This window comes from Pipra filicauda, unplaced genomic scaffold, assembly GCF_003945595.2.
Source record: "Pipra filicauda isolate LSUMZ 115617 unplaced genomic scaffold, ASM394559v2 scaffold351_size757598_pilon, whole genome shotgun sequence".
In the NCBI taxonomy this organism is placed as follows: domain Eukaryota; kingdom Metazoa; phylum Chordata; class Aves; order Passeriformes; family Pipridae; genus Pipra; species Pipra filicauda.
Window position 1 is genome coordinate 743,283 of NW_024104478.1, and position 14,279 is coordinate 757,561.

The window sequence follows — 14,279 nt, forward strand, 5'->3', positions numbered from 1 at the left end:
TGTTTTCAGCAAGTGCCCACTAAAGACCAGCAAGCACCTCAGAAGGATTTGTGATGAAACGAACACTTCCATAATTAGCTTAATTTCTGCCCAGAACCCAGGGATGAACTTTTATTTAACCATACTCCTCCGGTGTTCTCCAGAGGACTTGAAAATTGTTTTCTCTTAGCAACAAATAACTCTGGGAAAATGCATTCAGATTGGATCTGCTGACAGCAGAAAGGCGTGGAGCCAAGCCTAACATCAGGCAGCAAACATGGTGTACAAAGGGGCTGGAGAGGTAGCACAGAAGATGTGATGAAAACACTCTGAAATATCAAACCTTCATCCTTCTTCAGTAAGTTCACTGGCTTTGAATGAGCTGCATCATTTTACCAAGCAGTGTTGGCCATGGACTCCCCATCCCCAATGCATCATTCAGTAGGAGGGCAGGAGAAAGCCACAGACCTCTGCTTCGTGGATGGGGTCTTGCACTGACCCAACAATGAGACTTCAAGTGTGGGCTTGAAAATTGTAATTCTGACATCTGTAAAGTTATGAGGAGGAGACTTTCCCGTCTTTGTTCAAAATAAAAAAAAGAAGGTGGCTTTGAGATGAATTAAAAATATTTCATCCTCCAGGACTGCACCGGGAGTGAGGCTCCCATGGTATATTGCTTCCTTCCTAAAAGTCAGCATGAAAAAAAAAGGAAAAAACCTCATAAGGCTTTTGTCCTTACTAAGAATCAAAGTGGTGTAGAAAAGAGACTTTATACCTCCCATTCCCATAGCCTGATTAATGTGCTCTGTCTTTCAACATGTGCTTTCCCTTAAACCTCATTTTTCTGTAATTTCCTTCATTCTTTTAACAATGTGCTTATCCCTCTTCTAAAAAAAAAAAAGAAAAAGCCATTCTTTACAGATGTTGCCTGTCTTCTCACCACAGTCCAAAGCACAGGCTCCTTCTCCTTCTTCTAAATAAAAGGAGATAAGATTGTTTCAAAAGGTGAGCATCAATAATAATTTTTAGCAATACATGCTAAACTGATGTCTTTGTAAATAATTTTTTTCTGCTCCAGGCATATTCCTACCCTATTCTGGCAGTAACAATAGCTACCCAGAGGAGGTGGGTATTCCCAAAAGCAAAATTTTGCCTGCCATAAGTACAGGCAGTGTTGGACTGAAAGAATCTGGCTCAGCCACGAACGACTGTAGGACCTATCAAAGGCTCTTGTTAAAAAAAATCCCAACATGCTAAATGGTTGTGCTTTCATGTGGGGGAGCCCTGAATCTGGAGTGTCAACCTAAAATAGTAGGCTAACATTAGGATGAGTGCTAGTCATCTACTCACTGTCTTGAAAGTGACTCATATGTAGCTCATGTCAGGTAGGTCCCAAAAATTAACATCTCTGCTCACCCTGAGGCTTGTATTCCATGAAGAAGGATTGAGAGATCAGACCCTTATATTTGTCATACTTTTTTTTTAAATAGCATTGCAATACAGCACTCAGGTATCCAGGTCCAGAGCATCCAGGAGCATTGTTAGTTCAGAGCATTTTAAAATCAGCTTATACCGCCAAGTACTTCTGTGAATTGCTCGTCCATTGGTGCAGGGCAGGCAGTGAACACTTCCATGTCCATCCTCTGCTGAGAAAGGGTGAGCACAGTTGTTTTAATGCCTTGTTTGAATCCACGTTATCCAACGTCTTTCCAGAAGCAATACTTCAGGCATTTTCAGTCCCTCTGGCAGAAGCATGCCTACAAACCTGCTGGTGTTGGGGGAATGAAGGTACAATTTGCCGCAAGAAGCTGACCTCCAGCAGGCTCGCTGGTGAGAGTTGGGAACTGCCTGACAGCCCCAGTGTTTGCCTTGTGCCCTCGCCCTGACACAACACCCTCAGGCTGGAAGGTGAATATGGCTCTGCTGTATTTTCTCTGCTCAGCAGAAATCCCACCTTTTCCTTCATGCTGCAAACTTCATGTTATATATTTGAGAAAAAAAAAGAGCACATTAAAAAAAAAAAAAAAAAAAAGGAAAGAAAAAAGCTCAATCTCTGATTTTTAACTACTGGCTAAGGGCACGAAAGGTTTCCTAACTGAGATTTTAAAATTCATAGGTTTCTTGATCCAGATTTAGCCTAAGAATAACAAATTTCCTAAGTCAAGTACTGCTATTTACCACTCTTTTTTTCCTCACTTTTTTGGAAGTTTTCTCTTTGTGAGACTTTTCCAATCATTAATGAAAAAGAAATAATTTATGTTTATCATACTGAATTGGATAAAACACAATTTTGTGTTCCTCTCATGCTTCAGGAGCTTTTCCTTTTAAGCTTTGAGTAGCATCCTTGAGAAAACCTCAGAAGTATGTTGCTATGAGTTATCCAACACTTGGACAGGTACATTGGTCTCTCTGTCAACAGGGAGCCCCATGTTCACATGTCCATTAAATTACATCCTCATAATTAATAAAGAGATGTACAACTCTTCAAAAATTAAGAATTGCCTAGTCAGTTTGTTAAGACACAGATCTTTCTTAAAAATCACTCAGTTGTTTGAGAATAATGAAATACTGGTATTTACAGTGTTTTCAAGCTGTCATATATTTAAGCCTGAAAATCATCTACGAACAGAAATCATATTCTGGATAGATGGTGCCAGTCAAACTACTTTAAAAAGAGCGAGTAAGCTACAGAAAATTAAGACCTGGTAGCTATAGTCTATGAAGACAGGATATGTTTCATTAAGATTTTAACTATATTTTTTATCTTGGTATGAATTTCCAAAATTATCTCGACACGAATCCTCACTAAGTGTGAATACGTGGCAAATGTAGTTGAAAATAAATTATATCTTGTATGATAAACCTCTATCAGTTTCAAGGGGTTTTATTTATAGATAAAGTACATTTTTAAAATTGTAAAAAAAATTGTAAGATGTATATTGGGAACGCATCCAAAAGTTTATAAAAAGTAGCTTTAATGCTAAAATTGAAGACAATTTGACAAAAGCATAAAATATAGCATTGACAGTAATTTTTATTTTCTTAATAGATGTAAATAAGACTTAACCAAACTGTATTTTGGGAAGGTTGTGAAAGAAATATTTAAATCCCTATCTGGATTTACATCCAGATACAGCGTATACCATGCCATAGAGCTGTTTTGAGACAGTTAAGCCTTTTAATATACCTCCTGTAGTACTGAGGCAGTAACATATTGCTTTACCACTTAAATCCTTTCGGAAGTCATGATGTACATGTAACTTGCTCTCTAAATATTTTACTAATTTAAAGCTGGGTTTCCTGGACTGGGTTGTTATGGCTGGGGATGTGCTGAGTAAATCCCTATCTGGCATATTCTGGACGTGGCATAAAAAGTCCTTCTTGGTGCTCAGATTAGCACTGATAACTGCAGGAATCACAAGCAATAGGTTGCACAAGACCACATCACAGTCTGCTACACATGAACGCTAAACACGTCTTTTAAAGATCTTTAAGGAATCACTGAGGCTATGATTTCGATGCACACCTAAATAAAAATTAGCAAGTTATTTTTAATTACTTTCTCACATGCACACACATATATTCATACACAATATGCATTTTAAAGTACAACACTGAGTTTAAGAAATACCAAAACGGTGCACATTAAAATGTCCTAAAAAATATTCACCAGCTGTATTTTGCATTCAATCATTTACTTTTTTCCTGCAATCCCAAAAATACCCAATCGCATGTTATTTTCAGTTCCAAGACTAGACTGCATACCTTCTCTCCTTGCAGCCCCAAGCAAAAGCATGTTAAAGCCAGGTTGTAAAGTCTCAAAAAGAAAGAAAATTTGGCCCCATGGTAAACAGTCCCAGTACAGGACAGGCATGAAGTCTGTCCCAGCAAGGGGAGTGTTTTGCACAGGGTTGAGTACTTGTGCCCCCCTGCTACAAATGGCTGATGTTAAGGAGTTACCGAGAATGAACTGTGTATGGTCTGTATGAAGACAACGGTGTATTAGTGGAGTGACTGTCTTCTAAGGAAAAAAAGCCTGAAAGCAAGATACTAAATTAAAGCAAAATTAACCTGAGGATTATAAGCAGACGACTTTAAAAAGTTCTGTTGGTCCAAAAAATTAACTAACGAAGAAGCTCCGATGTAAGATAAATATTCCACCTCAAACGTGGATTATTTCTAAAAACAAAAATATGTTTTGCTTTTTTTTTTTTTTTTTTTGCAACAATCTCTATCACTGGAAACATCTGCAGCATTTGCCATCATTGTCAGAGTTCAGCCTGTATCACCTTTGGTTTTCCTGCTGCCTGGTCATGCAGAAGGCTCACCCCTCTCTTGCTACGGCAGAACTGGGTAAGCTGCAGGTTGTTTGCACCACGAGCATTTCAATTTGACAATTGGTTAAAAGTAATGCTTCTTTTTTAGTGTATGGGAATAAAATGGATAATCTTTCCAAAAAGGACATAATCTCTCATCACTAAGACCCATTAACAGATTTAGCTGAATTTTATCACACTAGCAGGAACTGCTGACTGTATGTTTTAAGGAGCAGGACTCTTCTTCCTCTGTCTGTCCACATTTGCCGGCAAAAGGGAACATTTCCATCTTCTGTCCAAAAGCATTTGTACAAATAACTCCTCTCTTACCATCTAGAAAATACTTTTTACTACCAAACTCACTACATTTAATGACACAATTAAAATATGAATGAAGTCAACGAAAATTTCACAAGGACTCCTGACCTAGAATATTTTGAAAGAGCCCAGAAGATTGGTGCATGTTTTTTTAAAAAAATATAAGGCAGTTCTGTTAAAATTCACATTTACCATGTCAGTAAAAAAACCTTAATGCTTTGGTTAGATTTCTTTAATAAAAGACCATCTTTGCGGATATATTTCAGTTTAGAAATCACGTGGACAAATAGTGTTAATAACATATAAGTTTGAGAACCTGGCCACGGAGAACTACATGACAACATTTTAGAGTCACTTTTCTGATTTTAGGGTATTTTTGCAGGGTTGAAACACATTACACCTTCATTCTAAAGGAATTTGCATTGCTTCAAAGCGAGGGGAGGGAGCAGGTAATTTTCTCCCCTTCCAAGTTTGCCTCAGCCAGAAATCACTGCAGCATTGCTGGTCATAAAACAGAGGGCTCAGGGTTTCGTTTCTGAGTAGGATGTATTTTCAAAGTTGTATATTAGGAATCCATTAAAAAGTTAAAACATTTGATTATTGTAGATTTAATTGCGGGGGGAGGCACTCAGTCCACCTCCAACAAATCACTTGATCCATTATCTGTAGAAGGAAAGGAGAGCTATGCTGCCGCAGGGAGAGAAAACAGCGGTGCCCTGCCCGAGCAGGTGAGCCAGCACGGCTGCTGGGGTGGAGTAGCACAGGGGCAAAGGGGAATCTGCATCTCTGCAAATTAGTTTTAAAATTTTATTGAGGCTTCCAACAAGGCGATGCAAGTTTTGAGGGAATATACGGGTTTCATTCAGGTTCAACAAAAGTACATGGGATTGTTCAGCACTTGCTTTTACCCTAAGGCAGGAGAGCAGGAGAAACAATGAAGATCCCTTCCCTTCCTTGGCCAGAAAGTTTTGTTTTAAACTCTTACCAATTTCTTCAAATTGCACCTAAAACACACAAATATCTCAGTAAGTAGATGATCTGTAGAATGCTGTGCCTGATTCAAAAGTCTATGTTACACCAAACCTCTAAGCTTGAGTTTAGAGAAAACACAGAATTAAGAGAATATTAAGCTGTCACAGGCAGTGGTTAAAAAAAATTGCCAAATTATATATTTAGCATGTTCCCTGTGAGTCTTGGGCTAGAAGTACTCACAGTTAAAAACTGACAACTGTCACTGGTCAGAGAAAGCCGTCTGAACCCGTGAAGTTTAGAGCGCACAGTTTCCATTCCCGCACCTTGCCTTCAACCATCATGGCAACACAGACAGTGAGGATTTTGTTACCACAGTATCCTCAAGCCGAATAAAATGCTCACTCATGCTTCATTATCTAGGGACTGTATTAAAAAAAAAAAAAAAAAAAGGAAAAAGTTACAGCTATTTAGATATGTCAGTACATTAAACCTTATGGAGAGAAGCAACACACAGGAGTATGTTTCATCTTTTCATTTAAGAAACACTTTGACAGCCACAAGCCAGTGCTGCACACATATAAATCATGTCTAGATAAACTCCAAAGTATAAAGAATATTTTGAATTATTTTGTCATTGACGGCTAAGTTATGTTTTCTGTTCCCTTCTGAAGAAGGGCTACTTCTAAGTTGAGTTTTATTTGGGAATCTACAATCCTTGAAAATCTTAATGTTGAAGAACAAATGGTGAATCTGCCTGGAGCTACAGCCAAAGCTCATCAGCTGCATGGATTTCAGCGCTGCAATATTAGCTGTCTTTCAGTCTTGACGACACTTTAAACTGTCTTAACTACACATAATATTCTACCATATGAAAGCCTACAGAAAAGGTCTGCTGCTAGAACAAGAGAATTCTATGCAGCTGAAGATGCTAACATTGACAAAAGGAAATGTTTTCAGAATATCTGTAATAACTCAAAAAATCCACACCCCAAACACAGCAAAGGATGATTGAAAATTGTTATGAATAATAAAACAGTGAAAAAGATCATTTTGCGTACATACAAATTACCGTTGATGTAGGAAGACAGCAGAATAGCTTAGGCACCGAGATTCACTTGATCACTGCACAACTTCAGTTGTACCTACACAGATGACAAATGTAATGAAATGTTTAAATTATTTCCCCCCCTTCGGGTTGGTCCTGCTGTCTCTGTTCCAGCCTTCTAATTTAGCTCTACTTTTGTATTCCCATTGGGCTCTGCAGTGCTGGTCTCATTCCTAGGATGAAGCGGCCTCAAACAGGAATTCTGGGTATATCCTGCAACAAGCATCCAAACCAGGTCTTTTTCAAAGGTTTCACTGAGCTTCGTTTAATTTTTTTTAAAGAAACATTTAGTCTGTAAAAGAAATCCCCCAAAGGATTTAGGATTATTTCAATTTTTATCTATAGTCCAGACAGTTTTAAAGTGTTACCGGTGGTTTGGACATTTTGACTGCCTACTGTAACATTGACGGCCAGTCAGTACCTGGACAATGCTTCAGATTAAGTTGTTGCCTTTTGCTCTACTGTTCTGGCAGAGACCAATATATAAAAGAGTGAGTCCAAGAGAGCTCCTTGGAGTGAAATTAAGCCCAGAAAAGGAATTGTGTGCCTGCATAGATAGATGTTTGCATGGTAGCATGATTTCTAGAATGGAATAGATTGCTTCTGCAAAAGTCTTTGGGGAAGAAAAAAAAAATATTATAAAAAAATACCTCTACAGAATGATCGAGAGCTACACACAGAGAAATGCTTTCAAAACACAAGCATTTAATTTTTTTTAAATGTTAAGTGAGATGTAAATATGTACGTTAGCAACAAAGTGCTCAAAAGCATACTGAAAACATATTCCATACACAGTTAGCAATAGAAGTCTGTACAAAAGTAATAAAGTTACACATTATAAAAAATACTCCATAACTATAATTTAAAAGAGGGAAAAAAGACAAGGGAATTGATTTCTCAGTTCATATAATTTATTGCAGTTAGCACACAGTTTAAAAATTCACCAACACACCAATAGTACAAAACTAAACAGCATTATAAGTTATTCCCTCCTCAGGAAAATAAAACATACTATGATTGTCAAAGCTAGATGTCAGTCTAAGTTTTAGAACAAAAGAAGAATGTGAAACTAAGGAAAGGAAAAAAGCAATCACTCACGAGGACCACAAAAAAATCCAAGAGAAAGTCCGTTTTCCTCAGACACTGATTGTCTTCTCTAACGTAAGAAAAGAATGTAGTTTTAAAACCTAGAAACTATTCAAGTAACTAAAGATAACGCTCCAAGGCCATTTTCACAGCTTTTTTTTTGTTTTAAATGCCATTACAGCCAAATTAACACACATTTGACCAAATATTTCCAAAACAGTCCAGCAATACACAATGGAGTTTTCCATTCAGTATCTTAAGCACAAAAATAGGCTATGTTTACAGTAGTTAAGGCGATCAAATTTTAAACAAAAGCAGAGAGAAAAAAAAAAAGAAAAAAAAAAAAGGAAAAAACAGCAAACGTTTTCCATGCTACTCCCATAGACCTTATTTGTAAGTGCAAGACAGGAAAACAAACACTGTGCAAAATGCTTTTGACCTGCGTGTTGGTCATTAAAACCACACGTCAGGCTGCAGTCTCTGCTGCTTGGATACGCATAGTCCTTCCCCGGCCCCCCCGGCCCCCCCTGTCACTCAGGCCTGCCCAGGCCTTTCAGCCTGGGGCTTTTTTTTTGCCTTTTTTTTTTTTTTTTTTTTCAGTCCACAGCCTCTTTTCAACGCGGGGAAAAAAAAAAAAAAGAAGGACCTATTGTGGTGGAGTGGTGCAGCAGGAATCCTACAAATGCTCATCTGGGGAAATGGACGCACCTCAGTTGGAGCTGGCGTGGGGTCTGTGCAATTAGAAGGGGTCTGGGGTTAGTAAATGCACACCGCACATGCAAATCTCGAAGCCTGGTTGTAAACATTCAATTTTTTTTTCCTTGTGAACATAGCTAAATCGGCGACTCGTAGCTTAAGTTCTTCTCAACTTAAAGACAGTGGGAAAATAAATTTAAATTAGATAAAATAAAAACAGTGCATTTCTCTTCTTCGTAACACCGGCATTTTCAACGGTGTCGGGTTTTTTCCTAAGGAAATTAAATAATTTTCAACTCACTCGTTAAAGTTATACAATGCAAACAAAGACAAAAATATACTGAAAATCATGCATTTCTGTAGCGTTAATATTTACTTTTCAAGACTCAACTAAGAGCATCAACACAACCTGCCAAGTTCTTTGATACCTCCCCCCGGCCCATGTAATCAATTACAGTATACAATAACAGTAATTCACATTTTTTAAACACACAGTTCATCACTGCTGAAGCTGCAATATCCTTTTTCATCCCAAGCAAACCTTCACGTAAGACAGAGTCCCAGTGATCCCAGTGTACTCTCAGGGTTTTTGTTTTATGTTTTTTGTGTTGGTTTTTTTTGTGGTTTTTTTTTTTTCCAGTGGGAACTGTCAGAAATCCAGAAGTTGCCATAATAAGTTTTAAGTCAACCGCTTGTTTAAAAATAGATAATCCAGCATTTCAGAAATTTTCCATTTGGGTCTAAAAGCATTCAGGTTTCCAACAGCTAGAAAGGACTCATGCAATTATAGAAATGTAAAGGAACTGACAAAATTGAGAGAGGATTTCTACATTCAGATTTTAAGAGGGAAAAAGATCAAGAGCTTAAAAGAACGCAGTGTTTTAGGGAGAATAAAGCCACATCCAAATTTTTTGAATTGGAGATTCCTTAGAAGTAAAGTATCCGCTGGCTTCTATTCCAAAAAGGGGGAAAAATACGCTTCGCAGTTAGTTACTTTGTCGGATTACCTCTACAGTTCATTTTTATCGGAGTGCTAAATTAGTGAAATATTCATGCTGCCTTAAAGTGCAAAAACAAGCTAATAGCCAAACTTTCAGTTCAAGGAAACAAGATTGCTTTTAGACTGTACCACAACTATATAGATTTATATATATATTATTTATATATATAAAAATTTTATTTCCAAAGTTCTTGTGAGCTATCTTCTAAGGTCCAGTCTCTGACAGTAGGTAAGCTCAGTGCTTCACTTTTGACAGACAATGAGTTCACCAACTCACAGTGAAACTTCCGAATGTGTCTGTAAAGGTCTCCAGACTGTGTGAACCTGCGTTCACACCACTTACAAGCATGAGGCTTCTCCCGCGTGTGAACCACTGCGTGGCGGCTCAGGTTGTGGGAGTACTGGAAGCTCTTTCCACACTGGGTGCAAGTGTAGGGCTTTTCACCTGAATGAGTCCTCTCATGACGTTTCAAGGTGTACATGCAAGAAAAAGTCTTACCACACAACGAGCAGGTTGGGACATTGACATCGGTAGCAGGCTTGCTGCGGATCCCGTCCTGCTCTCGAAAGTGCGTGCTTAAATGAATTTGCAGGATGTGGGGGCTAGGAAAGACCTTGTTGCAGAGAGGACACATGAAAATTTGGCCAGCGGGGCTAAGTATGTTTGACACATAAGGGAGCAAGCTGCTGTCCATGTTTCCTTCCACCTGGACTCTCTCATTCTCTGGAGTTATCATTTCATCATCGCTTGCCTTGTCCTCTCTATCTAGCTCCCTCAAGACCGAATCTTCCCTCATTGGAGCCAGGTGGGCCGGCTCGTACTGTACCCTGTTATTAGTGCTCACACTTTCTTTCACAGTGCTATGTTCCATATCATAGTCATTAGTGCCAACATCACTCTCATCACAGGAAGCCTCTTTCTCCACCTTCACCTGAACCAGGCTGCTTCTAAGCATGTCCTGTGAAGAGAAATAAGAACTGTTCAAATTTTCAACTCCTGAAAGGCTGGACTTGACAGACAGGTCCAGCACGCAGTCAACATCTGCTGAATCCCTCACGGAGGTGACAGACCTCTGGGACAAAGACTCTGTTGAGCTGCAGGGGCTGGCTACTGTTTTTCCAGCTGCTGCTGTGTGCGTCTCTGCCTCTCCGCCAGTCTGGGGAATGCCTGCTGAGTCTGAGGGCAATCTCATCCACATGTTCCCAGGCTCAGCCGCCAAGTCCCTTTTGCTAGGCAGGATGTTCAATTTTTCATCTTCTCCGTCGTCTTCATCGCTGGGCAAGTCTCCTGGCATGTGGCTGCTGCCGTCGGAGAGGCTCTCCACTTTGTCTGAACAACTTGAGGCATCTTCCTCCTTTTTTGTACTGTCTGCCTCCGTGGTTGCTTTCTCTTTCAGCTTCTTTTTGCAGACTTTGACAATGTCATACATGTGGAGATAACTGGCAGCTGCTAGCACGTCTTCAATGGGCAAGTCTTTGAACTGGAGCTTTCCTTCGTACATGAATTCAAGCAGGAGAGCGAAAGCTGGGGCTGTAACAATGTCGCTGTTCAGATGAACAATGTCCCTTTTGTCCAGCTGGTCCTTGTAAAAGAGGTGGAAATACATGCTGCATGAAGCCAGAACAGCTCTGTGCGCTCGGAACTGGGCATCTCCTACCAGAACAGTGCAATCACAAAGAAAACCCTGATGTCTCTGCTCACTCAGACACTGCAGCAAATGTCTACTGTGGTCAGGAAACTCCATACTGTCTTCATAACCTATAAGCAACAAGATTTTTAAAAATTAAATGTAGGTTGGAATCACAGAACTTACGAATCCAAGTAATTCCACTCTAAAATCCCGTATTTATATTGCCGAAATTCTGGTACTGACACCACGCGAAGATTACTTAACACGCATGTACGATGGCAACTCTTTCCCCGACTTACCACCACAGCTATGATTTCCCTTCTGTGGTAAATAAGCCAGTCTAATAAGCGCAAAGGTACATCTGTAATTTTTTTAAAGTATCACTGCTGTTCATAAAATCTGTTCAACAGTTTTGTGGGGTTTTTTTAGGGAACTTCTTCCAGATTGCATCCCTAGGAGGGCAGACCCAAAAAAATTTTTTTTTTTTAACACTAAGTTTGAGAGATCACAGAAGCGGAAGAAAAAAAAATCAGATAATCTACCTTCTTTTTAAAGTCAAACTGTAGTAAGAGGAGAGGTTCATACATGAAGAAATGCTAATATACCCAAATCTGATGGTCTAACATTCATAAGCTAGAAAAATTATTTACATGTGTCAACTTATATCAACAGCAAAAATAAAAGTTTTTAGAAATTTAGTTTGCATGGTTTTCTTCTTGTAGTAAGTACAGGTTTTTTTAAGGTTTTAGACCTTTTCCATACTGTACAACATAACATGAACATTTTTGCCAACATGCAGAATACACAAAAGAAAGCTAACAACCAAAACGCCAACGAACACCACTTTCCCTGTGCAGAAGGACAGAAATTTCCCTCCCCTCCCACACCAGGCAGTTCGCAGTACCAAGCTCAAAGAAAAAAAAAAAAAGTCATTCAACGTGAGCGTATGTGCATGTGTACAGGTCTAAAATCAGTATCCCAAGTACTATTCTTACCCAAGTGTCTTTCTATTTGCCTTCCTTGATGATAAAGAAAAATTAAACTTAAAAAAGAAGTAGAGAAGTCAAAATTCAAAAGAAAAGTAAAATCTCTTAAAAACCTGTCTTAATCTATTCTTCTGTGATTGATAGCAATGGTCTCCCAAATCATCTAAGCAGATCGTGACTCTTAGGCTGGCAGATATTACTGAAAAACCCCCATCCCTCACAAACCAAGATGTACTAAAACTTACAACACAACCCCTACTATATTCTGTAAAATACCATTGCTAGAGTAAAGCACGAAGATTTACAATACAATCACTTTAAGTGCCCCACAGCCAACATCAATCCTAATCCTTAAGAGGGCTAAAAATAAAGATTGGAGGGCAGCTCACAAGGTAGCTGTGATCAAATTAGGAGGCTGAAAGGACAGAGAGGGACGAAGAAGGAAGCTTATAAACATCTGATCCAGCTGACTGTGGCCATATGGCAGCTGCTGCCCAGATAAAGAGATTAAGAATAGAGGAGTGCGATTACAGCTGTCTGGCCAATTCAGGCAGCTCAAATCTACAAGTTCTAAATTAGTCGCAAATACAAAAACTCCTTCAAATAATTATTGTTACGCTAAATAAAAGATTTCAAATGCTACATGCAAGAAAGAAAAGAGGAAACCAGTCAAGCCATTCTCCCGGGTACAAAAGTTTTTAAACACATAACTGATTTCTTATCTTTCAGAAGCACTACAGCTGTATGCTACTATGTTTCTGAGCTGCTGGATATTTAACCGTGAAGTTTAATGAAAGACTTGCCCACAAACAGATTTTAGCCAGAACGGTCCTTTTGTAAAAAAGCACACTTTTGTATATTTCACTAAAACTCCCGCAAAGTCATCTAAAAGATGCAAGACAAGAACATAAAGCAGAACTCTCTTTAGTCTTGCCACTAAATCCACTGCAGTTTTGGTCTCAGAAATGAAGAATGAACTTGCTCTCTTCTCCTTCTTCCAAACCAAGACATTCTCACAATATGTATTAAAGTTAATGCTAACAATGTGCCCAAGAACTGATACTATGCAACTGTAGCCCAAGCCTTTTGACTAAGTCCACTTATCTATTTAACACTCAATTTCATATATTACCTCTAAACTTGGTTAGAAAAGTAATGTGATTTTTTTTCTGAAATTCAATAAACAACACACCAAAACAGAAATATGCTGTATCTAATCTATTGCTACTCCTACCTTTAGTACACATAAACCTGATTAAGTCCTTTCCTCTGAGTCTTGCTGGCTCCAGGTCTGTTAGATCGGTGGAAAAAAAGCAGACTAGGAGAGACAGATGCAAAGTGGAGATGATGTTAGAGAGGAATGAGATACCTTCTCCACACACAGATCTGCACACACTAACTCCCTGTCTGTGTGTTAGAATAAAAGGCTGAGGGATGGCAGGCTGTCAGCTGCTCTGACATCATGTTCAGATGGAAATGCTACCTCCAGCTGTGCTCCTTTTAATGCCATATGCTACTCCTCTACACTCCTGCCACCAGCTTTTTCTTAGGAGAACTTTTCTCTTCTGTTAGTATAAACAAAATACTTCAAAGTCTCTTTTTTTCAAACTTTCTAACAGGGAGGAAAAAAAAAAAAGAAAATCCTAAACATATGGGGCTCTGCTGTATGTGCAGCATAGCAACACTTCTGCCATAAGTTGAAGGACCGCTTTATGTGCTGACAGCGTACCCCAGCCACGGGGTTACCCCAGAAATCCACACCGGCTCGGTTTTACTGAGTCCTGGGGTTACAAGCAGAAATTAACCGGACCCATTTATCACCTCACGGCTCCCCGCTTCGCAGCCGGTCCTTGCGGTTCCAGCGTTTAAGACAGCGCAAGTGACACCGAGCACCAACTCGGGCTCCTTCGGAGCCGCGGAGCAGCTCCCCCGGCCGGGGCTCTACTGCGAGCGCTCGGCTCGGCTCCCGCACCGCTCTCACCCCTCGGGGGCCGGGGCTGGCCATCTCTGTGACCGCAGCGGCCCCGGGACGCGGGTCCCCGGCCCCGCAGGCTGCGAGTGGCCACCCCGCCCGAGCGGGAGCCCCGAGCCCCGCCGGCCCCCCCTGTGACACTCACGCGTGTCCCAAGGGGGGCGGGCCAGCTGCCCGCTGCCGGGCAGGGACAGCCCGGCGCCCCCCGGGACGGGACG

The 14,279-nt window shown here is 40.0% G+C and overlaps 1 protein-coding gene across 2 annotated transcripts; it reads right to left on the minus strand.

Moving 5' to 3' along the window:
• Positions 1-7,378: 7,378 nt before the first annotated feature.
• Positions 7,379-14,134, minus strand: ZBTB18 (zinc finger and BTB domain containing 18). 2 transcript variants are annotated; one of them, XM_027740997.2, is made up of 3 exons: positions 13,911-14,134; positions 13,324-13,407; positions 9,649-11,231 (listed from the first exon to the last, which is right to left on the minus strand). In XM_027740997.2, the coding sequence occupies exons 2-3, from the start codon at positions 13,334-13,336 to the stop codon at positions 9,649-9,651; spliced, it is 1,596 nt and encodes a 531-aa protein (XP_027596798.1). In that variant the 5' UTR covers positions 13,337-13,407; positions 13,911-14,134. The 2 variants fall into 2 exon arrangements, with proteins under 2 accessions (XP_027596796.1, XP_027596798.1); XM_027740995.2 differs by lacking the exon at positions 13,911-14,134 and having other exon boundaries at positions 7,379-11,231; positions 13,324-13,889.
• Positions 14,135-14,279: the final 145 nt, after the last annotated feature.